Here is a 23,034-nt window from a genome sequence, read left to right on the forward strand (position 1 = left end):
AATCAGTTTTGAGCCTTTTCTAACAAGTACCATAGTGTGTCCCATCTCGAGACCTGCAGACAGCATGCCCGACGTGCTTGCGACACACCATTGCTTCTCTGTGGAGGGCTATGAGTCAGGAGGAAGGGGAGTCCATTTGGTGGCTGTGGCCGCCCTTCCTGCTCATGGTGTAGCCTCATCAACAGGGAACCTCTTATGTGTTCTTCACTTTGAAAAGCATCTTGACAGCTGCACATATGCTGCTGTGATTTCCTTGTGTAGATGTGTGTTAACTCAAAAACTACACGTGTGAGGAGTGTAGATGGTAGATTTAGAAAAAAATGGAGTGTTAGAAGTTGGATTTTTGCCTAAGCCTTTTACCACATACAAGTGACCTACTTTATATGTCATCTTTATCTTCAGTTTGATGACAGAATGGCGTTTCTCTCGAGGAGTGCAAGAGCAGACCAAAGCTTTCCTGGATGGTTTCAATGAAGTTGTTCCTCTTCAGTGGCTACAGTACTTTGATGAAAAAGAATTGGAGGTGAGGCATTTTAATTAGGTATTATAAGGAGTGGGTGCAGGGGCTGCTTGGTGCTTTCGCAGAAGAATGCCCAATGGCATTTTAAATCATGTGGTACAATCTAGAATCTTCTCACTCATCCAGAAGTTTTGGGGGTATTAAATCCTAGCAATGGATAAGGGGCTCATGTTTTTTGAACTATGATGATGTCATGGGCACAAAATCATCAATCAGGCCTTCTGTAAGGCCCTCGACAGTGATTGTAACCATAATACTCATTTGGGCGAACTTTCCGATACCCTGGCTTAGTAATGAGTTACCCCAAATATCAGATTTTAAAGTCATGACTTCCTAGTGGTGTCAACTATATTTAGACTTGGTAAAAGTATATGAGCATTTTTCGGAAGGTGACAAAATACACATAACAAAATGTACCATCTTAGTCATTTTTAAGTGTACCGTTCAGTAATGTTAAGTATGTTCAAATTATTAGGCAACAGATCTCCAGAACTTCTCATCTTGAGAAACTAAAACTCTACCCATTAAACAAGTTCTCCATATTTCCCACTCCCCAGTCCATTACCACCCACCTACTATCTTGCTAGTTTGACTCCTCTTGCTATTATTTCACTTCAGTGGACTCACATAGTATCTGTCTTACTGTGACCAGCTTATTTCACTGAGCATAGTGTCCTCATGGTTCATCCATGTTGTAGCAGGTGTCAGAATTATTTTTTAAGGCTGAATCATGCTCCATTATATGTATAGGCCCCATGTTCTTTATCCATTCAGCAGCCAACGGATACTTGGGTGTCTCCACCTTTTGGTTATTGTGAATGCTGCTGCTCCGAACGTGGCCATACTAGTATCTTATATCCTGCTTTTCAGCTCTTCAGGTCTGTTCCAAGGAGTGGGATTGCTGAATCATTAAGTAATCCTGTATTCAGTTTTTTGAGGAACTGCCCCACTGTTTTCCATTCCCACCAGAGTGTACCAGAGTTCACATTTCTACACATCTTCACCTGCATTTTTACTTTTTTCCTTTATGATAGCCATCCTAATGGTGTGAAATAACATCTTATTACTGTTTTGATTTGTTTCCCTAAAGATTAGTCACTGAATTTGTGAAGTCTTTTCTTCCCATATGGGCACCAGGATAGTCCTTGGCATTTCCTCTCAGTCCATTGTAGATGCAGTGTTTTAACTTTAGCCAACTTGGATTCTTTACCAAGAAACTTGGTCTGTGCATGTAATCAAACTTGCATGTGAAAATTAGCATTTCATGTTTTATATAGTAGTACTCCTGTGTAAAAATTAACCTGCTGAAAATTCTGACTGATGTGGGAAATATATTGAATGTCAGGACTCTATGCCTGAATGACAGTATTGAATCGCTAGCCCTGGTTTACATGTTTCTTAATAGCTTGTTTAAACATGCAGAAATACATTACAAGAATGAATGGAAGATATTTTTTAGGATAGTGTTAATCATTTTTTAATCACAGACTTCACTAAGAATCTAAAGAAAATTAAACTATTCTGGGTCCTCAAAACGCATAAACCTAAAATGTTCCATAGCACCAATGAAAGCTGTCCCTGGAGGTCCCCTGGGGAAAGGGTGTTGGGTAATGGCTACAGCAGAGGCCCAGAAGGCCATGATGGGCTGGTGCTGTTCCATGGCCCTTGATGGCCTTCATGTTTTCATGTACAGCTGAGCCATAGTGGGCTGCTTACAATACATAAGGGGACTTATGTACTGTTGGGTACTGACTTGCATTTAGCTAATAGTGTACAGCTGCGATAAAACACCATCCTTTTTTGCTTTGACTTTTACTCCTAGTCTGTTCTTTCTTTTCCTCCCCTTCATTGTCTTTCTTAATCCATGAATAATATTCAATAGTGAATATTCATATCATTACTCAAAGTAATGTCTATTCATAATCATGCCCCTTTTTGTAAGTTAAAAATATTTTAAACTTTAAGATATAACAGTTATTTTATAAAAACTCTGACCATACTAGGACTAAAAGGGAGCTCTCTCACTTTGATAAAAGGCATCAATAAAGAAAAAGTTTCACATCACTGACTGTCAACTTAGGAAATCTCAAGGAACCTACCAAAAAACTATTTGAATTAATAGTGAATTTAACAAGACCGTAGGGTACAAGGTCAGTAATTGTACAAATCAACTTTTATCTTCTATTTAATACTAGCAGTGAACAATTGAAAGTCTCATTTACTGAAGCATAAAATGAACTGCCTTATTTCTTGGACTATAACACACACTCCTCCCAAATTTGGGGGGTAGGGGGTACGTCCTATAGTCCAAATGTAGTATGCCTGTCTTGCTGAGGGGTGGGGGTGGCAGTGGTGGTGGAGTAGGGTCACGGGATATTCAATATTTTACCATATTTTTTACTTCAAAAATTTTTCCTATTTTCCTCTAAAACCTAGGTGTGTCTTATGGTCTGGAGCGTCTTCTAGTCCAAAAAATACAGTACTTAAACCAAAGATATGTAAGACCTCTATCCTAAAAACTCAAAGATTGCTTAGGAAAATTAAGGGTAACTTGAATAAGAGGTATATCAGATTATATATTGAAGGATTCAGTATTGTAAAAATGTCAGTTCTCTCCAAATTAATCTGTATATTCAACACAACCCCAGTCAACATCCTAGCAGAATTTTCTGTAAAAATTGATAGGCTGATTCTAAAAAGACTAGGGAATACAAAGGCTCTAGATCAGCCAAAACAGTTTTGCAAATGGACAAACTTGGGGGCTGTGCGGTATCTGCTTTCAAGAATTGTTAGCCCTGGTAACAATGAAAGGAGAAACAAACAGATCATTGGAACATTGGAAAGTCCAGAGACAGACCCACATGTAACTGTCATTTGATATTTAACAGAAGTGATAATACATTTCAGTGGGGAAAGGGAAAGTCTTCTGAACAAAGGATGTTGGATCACCAGGATATCCACATGGAAGAAAATTACCCTCAACACTTGCCTCAGCCCATAAAAAAAAGGATTAATTAAAAATAAGTCAAACATAAATATGAAAGCTAAAAAGAAAACATGGAAGTGAAGTCTTGGTGTAGGCATTAGTTTCTTAGAGAAAACAAACAAAAAAAACTATAAACCACACAAACAGGTTAAATTTGACTTCATCAAAATTGAAATCTTCTCCTCTTCAAAGTTTTTACTTTATTAAAAGACAGCCTGCATATGGCAGCAGCTATTGACAAACGCTTGTTTAGCACAAGGACAGTGATGGCAAGTAAATGCCTGAAAGGCGTTCCTTAGTCCCTGGAAATTGCAAGTGAAAGCCCAATGAAGTCCACTTTGGGACCATTTAGTTAAACCATGTTAATACACCTCACCCTCATGCCCTGGCCTCTTAACTATTAGGTATTTATCCAAGTGAAAGGAAATATAAATCCACACAAAGACTTTTCCATAATGTTCATCACAACTTTATGCCTCAAAGCCCAAAATTTGAAGTAATCTAAATGTCCACCAACAAGTGAATGGATAATGTTATATGTTCATATAATGAAGTATACCTCAGTGATATGAAAGTGCTGGTGTCCACAGCACCAGGTATAACGTTGTGTTGGGCAGGGAACAAATAAGACTGTATATGCACACTGTGTGACATTCTTGAGAATCCAAAGTCATTGGTCACCTAGCACCAGATGAGGCTTTTGACTGCAAAGGAGATATCATGGAAACATCACATATCTCCACTGTGGTGGTAGTTACACAGGTGTGTGTATGGGACAAAGCTCATCTGACTCTATACCTAAAATGTACATCTTGTTGTCTATAAATTATAGTTCAGAGTTGATGTGTGAGGAGTATAATATGCACCATACTGTTTTGTTATGCACAAAATAGTTTCATCCCACATATAATAAATTGGTGTTATTTGAAAATTTCACATCCATAGAATATTTTAGTCCCAAATCCTGGATAAATGAAAACAGGTTAGTATCTTTTTAAGTAGATAAGAGCACAAATTTTTAAAAGGCAGAAATTCATGTTTGAAATGCATCAATAATTTGGATACCTAATTTAGGATGTATTTATAGTAAAGGGAGATACTCTTTTAACACACCTATTGTTTTCTTAAAGAATAGCTGGGTTGTTTTCTGAGTTCAGAAAACATAGGTAAGGTACTAAAGAATCTTGCATGATAATGAGCCATAAATGTTGTGGATTTGCTTACTATGACCACTGTTTGTTGTGCACGTGGAGTCATAGTTCTCATCTCCAAGTCCCGACCGTGACTGAGACTGTGCTCCGCCCACTCCAGGTCATGCTCTGTGGCATGCAGGAGGTGGACCTGGCTGACTGGCAGAGAAATACTGTATATCGGCATTACACAAGAAACAGCAAGCAGATTATTTGGTTTTGGCAGGTATTTGCTTTTATTTATTTATTTATTTTGAAACAAAGTACTTAAGATGTTCTGTAATGAAACGGCAATATAAAAGGTTTTTTAATTTACTTTTTATTATTGACACCAAGTTGAGACTTTTGGACATGGTTTTTTAGTCTTTGAATTCCAAACCAAAAGTGAGTATGTGATTTTGTTTGGGTGGTTCAGTTGGAGCATGATCCCACACAGCAAAATGTTGCATGGGCGTGGGGGGCGCGGTTAGGTCCCCAGGAAAAGCAGTTGTTTCCTAGGGTTGTGGGTTTGATACCAGCTGGGATGCGTACGGGAGGCAGCCTGTCAATGTCTGTCTTTCTCTGTCCTCTTCCTTCCTCCCTTTCTAAAATCAAACATATCCTTGGACGAGGATTTTTTTAAAAAGTGAATATATGTTAAAAGATGGCTTATTCTGACCATTTCTGGATGAAAGAATCAATGGCAGGATCTTCTTTAAGTGATTAATGGTAGTAAGTTTAGGTATAGCATTTTTTCTAGCAATATCAAAGTACTTTACAAACTCTACTTAATCCTATAAGTGAAGGAGGAAGTATGTTTTATGAGAAAGTTACAATAGACACTTAATTCATTTGAAGATGACAACATGCCTAGGGAATTAGAATAATCCACAGGGTAATACCCACCCTCTCCTTTCTCTTTCTTATCCTGAGGTTAAAGCTGCCATCAGGTGGTCTCTAGGCATCAAAGTGTTGCATACGGATCTTGATGCTACATTCTGTTTTGTATGTTCATTTGAAAATTTAAAATCTCTAGGCTAGGGGATAGTCTTCACATAAACCTAGTAACTGAGACTCACATAGTGACTGAGCTGGTTTACTGCTTCACTCTCAGGTGCAAAGATGGTCTGGGTATTTGTATTATTAGAAAAAGATTTTCCAAAAGTTGCATCTTTATGGAAGGATATGTGCCATGTGTTCATCTTACATGCAAGATGGCACATACCAGAGTACTTAGTGCAGCATTTTTGGTACACTGATGGAGACTCAATCCCCTCCTGATGTGCACCAGGAGGGGATTGAGTAAATAAACTATAATATATCCATTCTGCAATACTATGCCCTGCAATCACTCTTAAATGCAGATTAACAAAGACACTGGAGATTGGTTTCGATAGAGCATTAAGGGGAGAGGAAGGTGTATCTGTGACACTGTCTCCTGGTTCAAAGGAAAATCTGAGTATAGAGGAGCCAGCTCAGAGAAGTGGAGAGCTGAGCAGCTGGAGGCAAAAGCAAGGAAGCTACCCTTACTACCTGTGACTTCAGTCCTGAGTGCCGGGGCCTGCCATTGTTCCTTTAGGCTCATTCCCAGCCTGTTCATTTGGATGTGTCTAAATCTGAGGAGCTGATACTTGCGCCATGTAAATTCACCTGGATTGGGTTGGTTTTAGGGACAGTGGTGAGGTATATGCCAGACCCACTCGTTTGTTTCTTGTGTCTGATGGAGTATGTCAGCAGCACCACTGTGCATGGAAACACTGTGGCTGGATTAGTATATGACTTGTCTTGTGCTTCCCTAAATTTAATCGCACCTGTAAGGTACATGTCTGCTCTGAGTATCCCTGCATTCTTTGAAGATGCTCAGACCAATTCGGATCATTGTAACAGCACATTTGTGTCCTTCTTTGCAAAGAAACAGTGAACTAGATTATTTGTGGAAGAATGTATACTTTGGGTTTTCACATATGAAGAGTAAAGTTGGGAAGTGGTGCTGAGTGGGAGGAAGTGGTCATTTGGGGGGGGCGTCCCTAAAGGGAAAGTGCAGTTGTTCAGGGTAGGACAGTGGTTCAGAGCTTACCCAACCTGTGTTCTGCCACTTATTAGCCATTTGAGGACACACTGGCTGTCTAGGCCTTGTCTCCTTACATGTAATGGGGATGCTAATGTAGGACCCACCTCACAGTACTGTGAGGGCTGCACACTCAAGAAGGTCATGGCACTGTGCCGGCAGGACTCTCTGGAGGTGACAGCTGTAAAACCTGTCCTGGTTTCTTGGACCAGTGATGATATTTCTAAGTTTCTACTTCATCTCTGTAGTATTCTCAGCACAGTGTAAACTAGACCTAATAAATGGTAAATGCTGCAACCACTTTTTATCACTTTTCTTTTGAATCAATTTCATTGTTAAATTTCTTATTCTTCAAATTCACTCTTAATTATCTGGAAGAAATTTGGGAATACTTTAAATGTCTACTATTTTCATTACTAAAGACAAGTTAGCATTTATTTTACATTAATTTTGGCCTTGTTGCAGTTTGTAAAGGATACAGACAATGAGGCGAGAATGCGTCTGCTACAGTTTGTCACGGGGACCTGCCGCCTGCCCCTTGGAGGCTTCGCAGAGCTCATGGGTGAGTGCCACCTCTGTGGGTCACTTTGGTCACTGGCCTAAGGCTCATGCCTGGTGCTATATGTAAGGTGAGACAAGGAAAGTCACCCGCCTGGGTAACCACTGCTCAGCCCTTCAGGGTGACAGGGGAGCAGACTTCTGCGATTACTGGTCTTTGCACTGACGTGATGTTTGTTGCTGGGTAGAAGCCAAGTGACACTGTAGTATTATCCATGTGACATGTTATATAACTAGTTTTCAAGACCAAAAAGTTTCAAGGACCAGATAAATTTTATTTTATTTTCCTGGTTTAGGAAGTAATGGGCCTCAAAAATTTTGCATTGAAAAAGTTGGGAAAGACACCTGGTTACCAAGAAGCCACACGTGGTAAGTTGAAGAGAGTCCTAAGTGGAAGGTGAAAACCAGTGTTTTGTGTTTTTTTTAAATGTATGACCCAGTATAACTGCTAATTCATTAGCGTAGCCAGATTTCAGTGTTTAGAACACACTCATTAACGCAGTGTCCTATAACTGAGCACCACCAAATGGTTTCTAGCTAGTTAATCTGAATACTTGCAAAGTGTAGGCCTAACTAAACCAATATTTAGAGTAGCCACTGTCAGTTTGTACTCCTTGGGGAGGGCACACAAATGACAGTTCTGGGAAGTCTATGGAGGGAAACGAAGCTGAGCCATGGTAGACACAGCTGGCCTGATGGGCATGGAGCCCTCAGAAAGGGCCACGTAGGAGTGTGATAAACAGCATGCTGTGGCAATGTGGGGAATGCACTCTTTATACATGGTTGTTTGCAAATACCCTTAAGTGAGAAATTGCAGAAATGCCTGGTTTGAGTGGAACAGAGTACAAGTCAGGGGAGAGAGATAAGGGCTTTGGAAATGCAGAGTCATTACAGGTCAACTGTGCAGGACCCTGGGCTACTCTGAGGAATGTGGGTTTCACTGTAAGGGCAAGTAGAAGCTTCTAAAGTGTTTTAAGTAGCAGGTGATGAGATTCAAGGAAATCCACTGGCTAGAGGAGAGATCAAGGACAGTCAACAGGGAGACAGTACAGAACTGTCAGTGTTCCCAACAAGTGGTAGCCTGACATGGGTGGTTCTCTTTTAGTCAGAAGTATGTTCATGCTAAGCCACACTTCACCTTTTTATGGTATTCACATCTGCACGCTGGTGGCAACTGTCACCCCTTCACCAGGTCCTTGTTAACCATGTATGCTGTTGACAGCAAAAGAAAAAAAAAACCAACCCGGGTTCACTGAGGATTATACTTTATGAGGCTGTGAGAACTGACCTTGTTCATCTGGTGTCTAAGCATGTGTCTGATGATGGTGCCTGCTGTGAGGAGGCTGTTAGGCAGCTGCTTGGTTTGAAGGTTGATGCAGCTGGCTTTTTTATGAATATTCCCATTACTTCAAAGAATGACTAATAAACAGTTTATTCAGACTTGGATATTTGGCAAATACTTTCTTGAAAGTAGTGAAGTAGGTGTGTCACTTAAAGGAAAACAATTCACAGCATTGTGGGCACTGAAGGTTTTAAGCAAAAATTAGAATTTTGGAAAACTTTTATATATGCACACACATATACATACACACACCATGGGCTTGATAGCCTCCCAGCACTTTTTTGGTGAGATTAGCAGTGTTACTGATTTTTTTTTCTATTACATGATTAAATGTGTCACATTTGAAAACCCTCTAAGTTGCTGAACCAATATTTGCAAGTAACCAATATATGTCACAAAGTCATGCATGGGTCAAAAAAGATGGTTCAGAGGGCAACACAATCCAATGGATTTTACATAATGTACAAAGAGTTCTTTGATAGGATTTCATATTATATGTAACCTGGTCAAATCTAGTATAGTGTCAAAGAATAATATTCAAAATTATCAGAAAAAGTGACTAGAGTCTAGTTCCTCCTGAATATGTGGGGGACAGGTATACATTTACTAACCAAGATCATATAGTACAGCAGAGTCAGTGTACAGGTATCAGAGTCTAGAGAGTAAAAAGATTTGTGGAAATATAAAACAAGGTCATGTTTCAAAATCAATTATTTTTTAAATTTCTCAGTTTTAACTTCTAATATAGTTACAATTCACATAAACAAAAGCTGTTTGGGGTTCTCAGTACTTTTAAAGCATGAAAAGGGATCCTGTGACCAGACATTTGCACACCAGCCTAGACTAAATTGGTGAAGCCAGTAGAAGAGGAGTTGCTGAGGCAGGACAGGGCAGGGCATTCCATAACCAGAGAGAATCCCCAAGGACAGCTGAAAGGAACTGGCCTTTCCTATAACAGGAGGGAGAAAAGTTGGTTTTCACTGTAGACAGATTTTAGATTTTGTGAAAGGGAGACAGGTATCACTGTTGCTTTTTTTTTTCCAAAATATAACGTAAGGTCACTGATGGGGGTTGAAGAAAGAAACTTCAGAAAGAGTTGTCAGGAAGGCAAGGCTCATGGCTACAGGCAGGATGGGACTGCCTACTGGAAAGGGACACCAATTTACCTACTTGTGGGATGTCCCCCTATCAAAGTACAAGAAATAAGGAAGGACAAAGTTGAATTCATTCAGGGTCTGAGTTTTGATTAAGTTCGAAAGAGGGAGAGACAGGGATATAAATGCCTTTCAAGGCAGTGATTTAAATGATGGACTGTTTTTCTCTGGGAAATGTTAAGTCTGAATAGACTGCTGTAAGAAATTTGTATACATTAATAATAATGATAAATAGTATAGTAACATGTCTCTGTCCTTTTAGCTTTTAGTTTTCAAATGTGCTTTAAAAATATTGTACTAGAAATCTTCATTTTATTGAACACACATCTGATTTTGTTTCTGTTTAGTTTTAATCGCTTGGATCTCCCACCATATAAGAGTTATGAGCAACTGAAGGAGAAACTTCTTTTTGCAATAGAAGAAACAGAGGGGTTTGGACAAGAATAAATGAGGTTTCTCGTCTTGGGGAACTCTGGTGTTCACATACCCCAGCCAAGAAAAATTGCACAGATAAGTGTAAATAAGCCATTCATTCTGTACAGTGAATTTTCTGAACATCTCTGACTATAAATGTTTTCTGTTGTTACACACAGAATATACAAAAGAACTCATTCTTTTCTAATTTATTTATTATTCCCCTAAACTGACTGACCAGGAAAAAGATTACCCTTAACTTTTGCAGCAAGAGACTGTATTAAAAATAAGTATCTACATCAGCATGCTCGTAGTGGCTCTAGTTTTATAGAGCTGCTCGGCTGCATCATCACAACAGCATTCCTGCAGAGGCAGTCCGGATGCCTTCACCTCAGTTCTGCCCCCTCACATGACATATCCCATGTGGTGTGTGCAGCTGTGTGGCTGTTCAGGAAGGTACTGAGGGCCTAGGCCAAATCTGACTTTGAGTATGTTAACTAATGCTGCTGACTTTTCTGAAGACAGGTGCTCAAACCTGTCAATTTATTTTAAATAAATACAGTAGTTGAAAATTTCCCCTCTGTTGCACCACTAAGTAAATGCAGTCCATGTAATGAATGAAAGCATCCTTACGTCAAAGTCATGTACTAACAGACCCAGCACCATTCATCCTATGGAGAAGCATTGAGTTTTGTTTACATGTTCCTTTGGCATACTAGGTATTTGTGGGATTAAAAGAATCAGGCACATCTGTACTTTTGATTTTAAGTGTGATGGTCTTTTAATTCATAACGATGCAATTTGATACGTGGGGACATATAAAAGGTAACATGAACTTTTCCATTGTTGTTTTTTTTTCAAAGTTTTAGTTCATTAAACCAGATGGACTAAAGAGTTCTCAAACAAATGAGTTTAATGATTTTCTATTCATGAAAATTCTATGTATCTTATTTAAATAAGCATATAAACAATCTTTTGGTCCTTCCCCCCCTTTCCTTATAGATTATTTCTGTCCTAAGTAAAAAACTTTTTGTTTTTGTTATTAAAGCCATTTTCCGAACTACAAAGTTGTACAACAAATTAGAATGATATGATATTAATGCAACTTCAGCAAACAGGGCTTCCTAATTAATACATTTAAATATGCATCATTTAAATATGCACTGTAAATTTCATTTACTTAAAAATTTTTTATAACCACAGAAGTGACATCTTAGAATGTTAACATATTTCACTGCTGAATACATACAAAAACTATTATACAATCTGATTTCCCTAAAGTTTGTTTTGCAAAATTTTTTTATATATTACGTTGTGTTCTGTATTTTTTCAAAACTCACAGTAAAGATGCAATAAAGGCAGTGATCCAGTTGGTTGAATAGACTCCTTTCCCAAATCTTAACTGCTGCCTAAGTAATTTTTTCTTTAAATCTAACATATATGAGAGGTTATGTGATATAAGGCAGTAGAGGGTGATAACTAGTCTTCAAGTTATACCTGAAAAGAGTTCAGTGTCAGACACATAAAGGTACCCCAGCTGGATGGGTCTGTGATGACTGAAGACAGGAGGTTTTCATGGGTCTGGTCCCCTCCCCACTTCAGGTAAGAAATTATTGTGACCAAATGGGCCAGCATAATCCAGATCCGCTCTCTGGAGAGGCCTTTGCCCTTCCATGATGATGTCAGAAATGCAGGCAGCAGGATCCCCTGTCCTGACTGGTCCCAACACAGATCCCAAGGGAGGCTCAGCGACATGCAGCATCAACACATGCCAACAGATCACAGGCCCAACACACTTTCATATACCATATTAGTTGCTGGCCTTCTCTGGACAGACGCTACAAGTGGTTTTGTTCTCTCTCTGTCCTTCCTCAGCAGTTAGAACTGAAAGGTCGGAAAAACTGTTAACCTGCAGCCTTGGCTTGCCCACCTACCCAGCTCTTCTGATCCTCAGAGGCAGATAGGGTGGCATGTGTCAGCGACACTGACATTGTAATTCACCCCCCTTCAACACACATACTCTTCTTAATCCACTGAACTTAAAAGCCAAACTTGTGTTCTTTGCTTTTCCCTTGGCGGATCACATCCCCAGGTGACCTCATCAGAGGGCATTTTACCTTCTTGAGGCTCTTCTGCATCTACTCAACACTCTCCAGTCACAAGACCACAGTCCAATGCTGAGTGCAGGACATTTGTCACATGAACTCCATGGGCCTTGCCAAAGTTATCACAGTGATGCCCAAGCATAGGCCAAAAGTGTCTAGAGTGAGCTTGCACAAAAGCAAAAACTGCCACCAAAATAATGTTCTACCAACAAAGACAAGTCCAAAAGTGGTATCTCCTACTAAATTCCAACTTTACTCTCCCCAATTTTCACAAAGGAGAATGCAATCAGAAGGCCATGGTATTTAATGTACATACTGATATTCATGGTACCTCCTGACTCCAGGAATTGGGTGTTTTCTTTGTTGTAGAGTCTGAGAAAAGTCATTTTACAAAGTCGACAGTCTATAATTAAACACTCAGTTGGGAAAACTGCCAACAAGAAGTTAACTGAGAGCTTCTGGGTTCTCACAGGATAGTAGCCAATTTCCAAGTTCAGCTTTCTTGTCACAGCCTCAAAAAAGGAAACGTCCACAAGGAGGTCCTTGTAACCACCCGGCCAGTCTGTAATGCTTACAAGACAGAACACAAACATTTGTGTACACACACAGGAGGGGAAATGAGGAAAAATAAGCATCTTAAAACAGCAGTCAGTGCTGGGACAGGAGCCTAGAGGGGCTGCATAGGAAGGGGGACAGACTGGGCTCCAGAAGTCCCAAAGCAGGTCTAACCCAAAGGAAGACCTGGGGCATCATACTCCTGGGAGTCAAAAGGCAGAGACTGAGAAAGTGCATAGAACCCTGGAAGGTGCCATGTCCTAGAGGAGGGAGCTGCCCCTTAGTTACAGGGAGAAGACAAAAGCTCTGCAATAGGCTCAATGACTGCACTCCTAAGCGTCTATCCCAGAGATACGAGATGTACCTAATGATCACAGCACCAAAGATTACCATGGCTTAACTGCCTTCCAATAGATTCAGGTTAAATGAATGGGAATACCCACACAATGAAACAGTCAACAATACAAAGAAATGAACTACTGACTGACTGAACTTAGATGGATCTCAATAAGTCAGGTACTATATGAATTCTATTTATATAACTCTCCTGAAATGACAAAATTATAGATGACAGATCAGGATAGATGGAGAGGTGAGTATGACTGAACAGACAGCACCATGGAGCCTGGTGATGGTAAGGAATCTAGGACAGTCACTGAAGTCTCCAAGGTGACAAAACTGCACACATACACAAATAACACTTCAAAGTGGATCGATCTGAACAGGGTCTGACTGTGTTACAGTTATACATCACTACTGGGCAAGCAGGGCAGGACACACAGGACCTCCCCATATTAATTAGTTTTTGCAACTTATTATGAATCTATAATTATTTCAAAGTTAAAAAACACACATTTTAGCTCTGGCCGGGTACCTCAGTTGGTTAGAGGATTGTCCCAATACACCAAGGATGAAGGTTCAATCCCTAGTCAAAGCACAAACAGGCATTAACCAATGAATTAATAAATAAGTGGAACAACAATCTGACGTTTCTCCCTTTCCCTTCTTCACACACACAAATCACTCAGGAGACAGCATTTACTCAAACCTCTTACCTCCCATTTGATTACCTGCTAATTCATCTCCAGAAAATAACATTCTAAGTTACTCTAAATGAAAGTGATAAACATCAAGTTGGGCACAGAAGAGCCAACATAATTAACTGTGGGTCCTTGAAAGTCAGGTAGGCCAGTGGTTCTCAAAAGTGGGTTCAAGAGTGTCAAACTCATTTTCACTGGGGGGCCACATCAGCCTTGAGGTTGCCTTTAAAGGGCTGAAAGTAATTTGAGGACTGTATAAATAAATGTAACTACTCCTTAACTAGGGGCAAGGAGGTTGGCAGTGCCACCAGGTAGAAACAAGGTACTGGGCTGGATAAAACAATGTGGAGGGCTGGATTCTGGCCCCAGGCCGTGTGTTTGCCCCCTGTGATCTCAGACAACTGGCCTGGCTGCTTCACAGTCACAGAGAGGAAGAAAAGATGGGGGAGTGCTCTCCAAATGTAATATACAACACTTGCATCTTGGTTTTTAAGAACATAAGACATTTTGGGACACTTGAGGAATTTAAAGAACTGGGTATGAGATGATAATAAGGAATTGGATTTCTAGTTGAGATCATTGATTTGTGAAACAGGGCTGCATTATGAGATGATGAGGTATCTAGGGATGAAATATGTCATCTCCAGTTAATTTCAAGTACCAGGAATATACATGACTACACACACAGAGAAAGGCAAGGGCACTGCTTTCTTTTCTTTTGTGTCTGAGAACGCACATAAGATACAGCACATCATTCCCCTCCCCAGATCCCCACTGTGACACCAGACCCTCTGAGGAGCTCCCCACACATACACTCTCACATCCAAAATCATCCTTTTTTACAAGCTTTGGACTTTGCAGGGTGGCATCCAGCCCCAAAGAAGCAGTATTGTCTGCCTATTCAAACATCTTACATTCCACTTTTCCCTCAAGTTCTGCATTGCTTTCAACCCATAAAGTAACAGAACTTGGGCTCTGTCAAGTCCTAGATCAACCAACTTGAGACAAAGTCACATCACACACAGAGATCACTCATTTCCAGTTCCCTCCTGAGGCAGCCTGGCTCCCAGATACATCATTTAACTGCTTTACACCCAGATCGCTCAATCCCCAACCTTACTTGCACTGCCCCCTCTCTGCAAGATTTCAACTGGGAACCAGTCCAACTTGAAAATGCACCCTCATTTGCCTCTCCTCATGGGCTTTCCTTCCTGCTCCCCTCCCTCCCATGTGATCAGTCCTCAAATGCCACACCACCTAGAACTGCTAGTGTCCCAGACACATGGTAACCACCCCCTGAGCAATGGAGACACCTCTACCCTAACAGCAATTATCTCTTTTGACTTGTTCTTTGTGAAGAAACTAGAATTTTGTATATTTGTTAAATGGTCACATTAAAAAAAAACAGCCACAGAACAGTTATGGTTAACATACATATAATTTGATGAAAAGGCAGGTTTCCTAGATTTCAGGTGTTTCTCTCTTTGAAAAATTCTCAATTCTTGCCACTGAAACCTGTAAGCAGCTGAGCAGCTTCTGCCTGTATCTAAAAAGGAAAAAATACATGTTATAGACAGTAGAACTTGTGAAGTTTAAGTTCGTAAGGTAGACTGCAGTTTCTCAGTTTCCAAAAATCAGGATAGCCAATTTTAAAAGTGAAATTTCTTAGCAGTGACTCTTACACACACCAGAACCTCCCACCCACCCACCCCTTGCTGTTTATTTTAGAAATCTCATTTGATTAGCTACATACGTCAAATAGGAATAACTCACAAGGAATTTATAATATCTGTTGATAATAACTAAGCATGTTATACAGAAATTAGCATAAATGTTAACAATTCATGTTTGAAATGAACACTACTGTTTTAAACAATATGGATTTAGACAACTTATATTTTTATATAGAAACCTATCTGCCTTACTTCACTGGAGACATTACCTGTTTATCTTCCTGTGTGTGTGCTGGATAGTCCTTAGCTTTTAACAGCCAAAAAGCAGCAAGCTTTTTGTTTTGTAGCTTCAAATATGTCTTTCCTAAAAGAAGCAAGTTTTTGCTGTAGAAGTTTGGATCCACTGTTCATAAGAAAGAAAAAAAAAATCTCAGAAGAAATAGTCCTGCTCTTATTTTTAAAGGCTTTATTTTTTTTGGGTCTAAATTACAAAAATAAATTTGTGTGGTCAATAAATGATTAGGCTAACTGGGATACTCTTTTATTCAACTCTCTCTTCATTATCTACAAAAGATGTGTAAAACAAGGTAATTGAGTATAATATGCGCTAGGATTCTATTATACACACCTTTCATTTTGTCATTTCATGCCATTTTATAAAGCAGGTGCTCTATCCAGTCACTGGGAGACAAGCTACCTACCACAGGACAGGGACTCTCCTTTATCACCTTTTTCCCTGTTGTACCCTAAGTGCCTAGAACATAGCATGCACTCAGCAGACATTTCCTGAATGAGAGATTATGATACACACACTACCAACACTTACTGGATGGGAGCTGCCCATAAGCATAGATGAAACAATCTGCTCTTTTGGGATTTCTAATGAAAAGGAGGAACATGAGCACAATGAAATATGATGTAAGAAAGAAAAGATGAGAAACCAAAGAAAAAAGCAACTAACTCTAAGAGGTTATACCTGGGCTGAATGGGAGGCCGAATAGGGTTTCAAACAGAAAAGTGGAGAACATTGTTGTTGGCTGAGGGAAAAATGTCAACACAAAGCCTATGAATGAAAGCATAGTTTGGTCTCACAAACTTCATTAATTCTTTACACAGTTTCCATGTATCTGCTTGGGGACCTCTATATTCAAATCATACTTTTTCCTGGATACAATTTACCTTCATTTGCTCCTTAACCCAAAACTGTTTTACTTCTTTCATTGTTAACATATTTGCAAGATGACATGTGGATGTGCTTAAGGTTTCCTTGGGGTAAAGTGCAAGTCACTCATTTACTGATTCATCTTCCTCGTTCAGCAAATTTGCCCAGGACCAGGTTAAACAGCAAGGATGCAACTGTGAGCAAAAAAAGCCCCCATCCTCCCTGCATTTAGCTGTAGACATGCGGACAAGTATTCACACTGTGGAGTAACAAGAACCCCAATGGGAGAGCTTAAAGGTACTTAGGGCAGAGGAGGGACTTCTAGACAAGATATGGGCTACAAGGAAAGGCTGCCTCAAGTGACCTTTAAGGTAAAAGGTGAGAACAATCAGTTACCGAGGATTTTAGCTCCAGGAGAGCAACACCATGTTTTCCTCAATACTCCTAATCCTTCATTATCTAACACCCTTTTAGGAAACTTCATTCCCATATTCATATTAATGATACATAAAACTACCATCATGAGGATACCAATGGAAGGCAGTAACAGTAAATTGGAATTAATGTATTAAAGAGAGCTAGTTAACACTTAAGACAATTATTTCAGAAAAAGTGTTTTCCTTTTAAGTGCTTTGCTGTGCTGGCAGGGTGGCTTGGTTAGAGCACTGTCCTAATGTGCCAGGGTTACAGGTTCAGTCCCTAGGGTTAGGGCATACAAGAATCAATCAATGAATGCATAAATAAACAGAAAAACAAATTGATGTTTTTGTTCTCTGAAATCAGTAATTTAAAAAAAAATTTCTTTGTTATTATATAAGCATCTGAACGAGTCCATAGGAGTAGGCCCTGAAATATAATAGTCTTTAATTTTTCTGAGTAAGTTTTAGAAAAACATGTGCAAAGTTTTTGGTGTATTTGGTAACACATGCTCATGTCCATTCTCTAATTGTGTTGATATTAAAAAGGATAAACATAGGATGGGCTGGTGTCACTATGCAGGCTGCCATTTCTTCTGAGCAAGAGTGACATGAAACTCTTCTGCAGCACCGTAACTGCCCTGGTTTAAAACCAGAGTTCCCATGTAAATTCCTCTAATTAGCTGAGTGGTCTTGAATAAGACGATTATTAACCTGTGAAGTCTCTGAATTACATCAAATGAAAAACCATTCCAGAATGGCAGATCTAAGCACAGTTGGGGCTATTTCTAACTCAGGTGCTCTTTACTGAATAAAAACATTAAGAATTGTTTGACAATATGTAGTATAAAAGTGTATCAGAATAAATATTTTTGCCTTAAAATTTTATTCATAATATTATTATTCAAATGTTAATAGTAGTATCTGAAATATTTTACCTTGCTCTGCCCTTTGAAAGTAGCCTAAGGCCTGTAAAAACACAAAGAACCCAAACATAATGAAAAAGATTAAGACACACTCAGTATTAACATTTTTTCTCCCAAAATCTATTCCTGCATTAAATATAAGCGAGGAAGTAAATGAAAACACCTTAAAAATAAGGGTCAATTCATCAACAGTGAGAGCTAAAATAACAAAACTAAACATAACACTTAAATCCCCAGAGCACAGATTATGTGGGGACCCTTCTAACCATGACTTGTCCCGAGGCAGCATCACATGCAGAGGAAGGTGAAGACTGTTCACATGCAAGTGGGCTATTTTGATCTTTCTCATTTTAAGTCCTAACAATGTCACTATGAATGGGAAACTTTATCTAGTTTACCAGGGGAAACTAGATAAAAATCAAAAGCAGAATTTACTCAGTGACACACATGTTGTACCAGTGAATGTTTAAAGTCCTTTATTGTTGAAATTCCTATATAAAATGTTATTGTGAATCTGAAATTGCTTTTTCTTTTTAACTTGCTCAAACTTCTGACAACTGAATAATTAAAACTATAATTACTTTGTTGTAACAGAGCAATCTTTCTTTTTAGAATGCATAATTTTAAATAAATACTTCCCAACTGTGCTTTAATTATTATATACCTCAAGGGAAAAACAAAACATCTCCTTATGATACAAGTACTGGGAAAGCTATTTCACAACTGCCTGTTTCCCTGCTCTGAAAATTTTGTGAGGAGTAAACCCAACATGTTTGCCCAGAAATCCTTTTCAAATTTTATATTTAACAGGAAAAGCAAAAGGCTTAAGAAAATAACAGAGTATGAGCCTTTCAATAGAACTTTTCTAAAAAGGCTATCATTATAAAGTTGTGCTTTATTCTTGCAGGTAAATGACTTATGCAGAACGTGTCTATAAAACATGCTGAGGAACAGCTGCTCTATTTTCTGTTCTATTTGATGACTTTATTAAATAATAGTATAAATTTCAAATAGAAAATGAAGCTGTTAGCCATTGGTTACTTTACCTGACAATACACCAGCATTATGAGCCTCCAGCCAGAGAAACTGCACTCACAGAGTCATGGACACAGTGAAGCCTGTGCCAGCCACACTAACCAGTCCAGAGGGAGAGCCCTGCAAATGCGTCACACCTCAGAGGTCAATGCTAATTGTGCCAAGGACATCACACACCTCCTCATAGGTGGAGCTGGGAGGGGCTGCAAATAGCATGTTGGCAATTCTTCTTTGATACCAAGGCATTTCAGCAAATGTGTAACACCTAAAGAAGCAAACATTCATACATTGAATTGCACCTTATTTTCTCTTAAAGACAATCAGTCTGTTTTAACAATTCCTAGTGGACATAATACTTTGTAGGTTGACAGTCATACTGAATTATGCAGAGACTAATGTTTATAGTGACCCATCAATTAAGGTGTATATTGTGATCAAATATGAACGGTTCACAATAGTACTAGTAATAATTGTGTCATTTGCCCAGAACACTCATGTCCCAGGTGCTAAGTTCAGTGAGTTCCTTCCTCTCATCTACTTACAACTAATGAAATAGGATCATTAGTGTATGTTTTTACATGAGAAAAAACTCACAGAAGTTAAAAAGGATTAAGAAAAATGATAAAACTAAACATGATATGCATAAAAAACAATAGCAACCAACAGTTTTAAGTGCGTATGTTTATGAGACTGACGTGCTACCTGTGCTAACGAGGCACCTTAAGTGCATATGTTTAAAAGAGTGAGGAAAGTGGGCTGACATCCAAAGATCTTGACACCTTTCTGAAGTGAGCAGGAAGAAAGTGCTGGGTCTTCGACTACAGTCTGAACTCATGTTTACTCATTAGCACCTAACTCAGTGACTGCAGGCACTTGATTAGTTTAATGTCCTTTGTCCTGAAGATTTCGCTCTCTGAGAAGTTTGTTTCAGGGCAGTTTACATTGTCACCTCTTAGAAGACAATAAATACTGAGCCCTGAAGACTACACACAAAGAAGACAGTGCCAGGATTGTGTTCAGAAACTCTTCAACCAACAAGTGAACAAACTGAAGCACACTGGACAAGGTTACACAGAAACAAGATGACATTCAGACTCAGGGGACTTGTTCTCAGATACACTCAAGGTGCAGGGGTTCTCTGGGGCTCCCTCCCTGTGCACCTCCACAGTGACAGTGAACCAGTTTCACTTTGCCTAGTAAACAGTCCTATTTTCATCACAGGGAATTTTAAAGTCTACCACAACATTCTAATGCTTTTTCAGTCCTGGTACAGTCATCCTCTCTAATCCATGGTTTTCTTTCTGCATCTTCAGTTACCATGTTCAATTGTAGTCCCAAACTATTAAATGGAAAATCCAGAAATAAACAATTCATAAGTTTAAACTGCATGCCCTTCCAAGTAGTGTGATGAAATTTCGTGCGATCTGCATGACATTTCAGTCCTACCCAGGACCTGAATCATCCCTTTGTACAGTGTCCTTGCACTGTAGATGCTCCCACCCATTAGTCACTCAGCAGCCATCTGTTATTAGATCAATTGTTGAGGTATCATGTTTGTTTACAGGTCACCCTGATTTTACTTCCTAGTAACTCTGAAGCACCAATTAGTGGTGCTGGCAATTCAGATACTCCAAAGAGAAGCTGTAAGTGCTCCATTTAAGTGAAAAAGGTATGTGTAAGGGGAAAAAAACACCATATAAAGAGTTACTTACCATCTGCAATTTCAGGCAGCCACTGGGGGTCTTGGACATATGCCCTATGGATAACGGGATGACTGTACCTATTTCTAAATGATCTGAATAACAATATTTAACATGATCACAATCAAATTTAGTATTTTCTAATAATACAGGTACAACTGCTAATTAATTTAATGGATTAAAGCACTCCTGACTGCCAAGTGCTATTTAAAAATATTTTACACCTTGCTTATTTTTTTACACACTACAAAATAAGATCATACTAAACACTACTATAATATTGATTCAAAGAAATTTTCTTACCAGACGCCCATTAGGTGAATTGAGGTAGCATCTTTCGGGTTCAATTCAATTGCTTTCTAACAAGAAATGAGAAAATCGATCAGTTGTTTTTGAAATGGCAACAGGAACTTCCCTATGTTTACTGAAGAAGCCATGATTTAAAAATAATTTTTTGCAACCCTGCCTATTTCAGTTCTTCCATGATAATCCATGCCAGTTTTCCTCCCTGATTCTTTAATTGGTTAAACTTGTTTCAATACATGATTAAATAAATTGTATTGACGTTACAATATTTTATAGAGTTCAGAAAACAGTAATAGTGATTCTCAAGAAAAACATGAAATATGGAAGTAAAGCTAATTTTAACAGTAATCCATAGCTCTCATGTTTCTTTTTCTAGATTAAAACAAAAATAAGGAAGTTCTTTTTTGCCTATGTGAATAAAAAGCATTCTTTCCGAATAGAAGACCGAAGTACATAATTTTAGATAGTTTCCCGTATGCAGATTTTGGTCAACTTACCCATCTATACTTAACCAAGAAAAAATAAATACTATTCATTCACAGAATTCATCAATAGGATTATGCACAAGGTAAAAATATGTTATAAAATGTCCCTAATTTCGATTTACTATGAGACATCCTGTGTGAATTAATGTAAAGCATAAACTACAGAATAACTTTAATGAAATCTCTCCTTTTATACATTATTTTGTTGGAAACTGCTAAGGAAATCTCAGAGATTAATGTAATACCATGAAAAATAAAAGATCCCTTCTTAAAACAGACTAACTTATTTTTTCCTGTACACCAACATTTTCACTTTCAGTTGGGAATGTGTGAGATATGCATTTTCAGATATCTATCTGTATTGGTTACCTGTGTGGGCTGTGAAGCCAAACTACCTGGGTTTGAATCACAGCTCATGACTTCTAACTTTTGACCTTGGCACGTTTCTATATTTCTGCCTGGGTCTGCTCTTTGAGAGAATTAAGAAAATACTACACCTCCCCAGAGGGTTGTAGTGAAAATGAAATGAGCAAGTAATAGGAGGTGCTTAACTCAGTAATATGTTTTGTCACCATTATTTTTACTTAAGTACCAGGCACTTGATTTCTTAACATTGATCGATGTCAGTGGCAGTAGTAGAGGTGACAGAATGAGGCTAACAAGTATGACTTGGCAGAACTCTAGCTTCAATAATATGGGTAAGAATCAACATTGATCAAAAAACTTACTTTCCCATAAATATTGTGATATGACTTATAGCAAAATATATTTTGAAGTACATATACAACTTTAAGCTATCTTTCCCTATTACTATTTCTGAGTTCCACTGGAAAATTAAGCCCTACAAAAAATTATATAATTATTTTCTGCATTCTACAAGTACGGGTCTCATGCCATTCTAGATCCAAAAGAAGGAAGTTAATTCGTTGCATACATGCTGCCCTGGGCATAAGAATTCAACTTTCTTATGCAATGGGTGAGATGGGCTACTCTCAAGCAAACACAGTTTGTCTTCAAAAATAACCCATAGACAGTAATTCCTTCTGACTTTATCTATAAAAATGGACTCTGAAATGACAGTATAAATACTAAACACTGTCATTCTTAAATATACTGAACATATGTACATTTGAAAACATACACAAAACATTTTTAAAAATATAACCTATAGCCTTCACTGTTTCTTTAAAGTAAACATAAATATTTTCTTCAATTTTTCATTGTTCATACTGGAAATTATTTGTCATGTATTTCTATACCAAGGCAGAGTAATTTAGGAGATGTATCTAATGTCACTGAGAAAAATACTGGATTTCATTGAGTCTAAGATACCATAATATCTATGCCATATCATTATATCATGTATCACTAAGAAAGAAAAAGCAATTATAAGATACCACTGGCTATATAATGCAGTCTA

General features: G+C 38.6%; 2 protein-coding genes across 31 annotated transcripts in view; one reads left to right on the plus strand and one right to left on the minus strand.

The window, feature by feature from the left end:
• WWP1 (WW domain containing E3 ubiquitin protein ligase 1) overlaps positions 1 to 23,034 on the plus strand; it is a 141,336-nt gene that overhangs the window by 106,867 nt on the left and 11,435 nt on the right. For 15 of the 17 annotated variants that reach the window (XR_008390808.1, XM_037141390.2, XM_037141391.2 and 12 more), the window contains 4 exons: positions 403 to 523; positions 4,818 to 4,922; positions 7,209 to 7,305; positions 7,598 to 7,670. Coding sequence is in view for 16 of the 17 variants with exons in the window: in XM_037141390.2 (XP_036997285.2) it covers positions 403 to 523; positions 4,818 to 4,922; positions 7,209 to 7,305; positions 7,598 to 7,670 (396 nt within the window). In the remaining variant the exon portion in view is untranslated. Of the gene's footprint in view, positions 1 to 402; positions 524 to 4,817; positions 4,923 to 7,208; positions 7,306 to 7,597; positions 7,671 to 10,144; positions 11,595 to 23,034 lie in introns of those variants that run through there. The other 2 variants (XM_037141400.2, XM_037141399.2) reach the window with 1 other exon arrangement.
• Positions 12,070 to 23,034, minus strand: part of RMDN1 (regulator of microtubule dynamics 1) — a 44,852-nt gene continuing 33,887 nt past the window's right edge. For 3 of the 14 annotated variants that reach the window (XM_053661165.1, XM_037141401.2, XM_037141402.2), the window contains 6 exons: positions 21,127 to 21,182; positions 19,301 to 19,388; positions 18,101 to 18,131; positions 16,561 to 16,647; positions 15,854 to 15,987; positions 12,070 to 15,457 (listed from right to left, as the gene is read on the minus strand). In XM_053661165.1, coding sequence (XP_053517140.1) covers positions 15,407 to 15,457; positions 15,854 to 15,987; positions 16,561 to 16,647; positions 18,101 to 18,131; positions 19,301 to 19,388; positions 21,127 to 21,182 — 447 coding nt within the window. In that variant the 3' untranslated portion in view covers positions 12,070 to 15,406. Of the gene's footprint in view, positions 15,458 to 15,853; positions 15,988 to 16,410; positions 16,464 to 16,560; positions 16,648 to 18,100; positions 18,132 to 19,300; positions 19,389 to 21,126; positions 21,183 to 23,034 lie in introns of those variants that run through there. The other 11 variants (XM_053661170.1, XM_037141403.2, XM_053661169.1 and 8 more) reach the window with 8 other exon arrangements.

The sequence above is a fragment of the Artibeus jamaicensis genome, unplaced genomic scaffold (assembly GCF_021234435.1).
Source record: "Artibeus jamaicensis isolate MK-2021 breed Jamaican fruit bat unplaced genomic scaffold, CSHL_Jam_final scaffold_916, whole genome shotgun sequence".
NCBI lineage: Eukaryota > Metazoa > Chordata > Mammalia > Chiroptera > Phyllostomidae > Artibeus > Artibeus jamaicensis.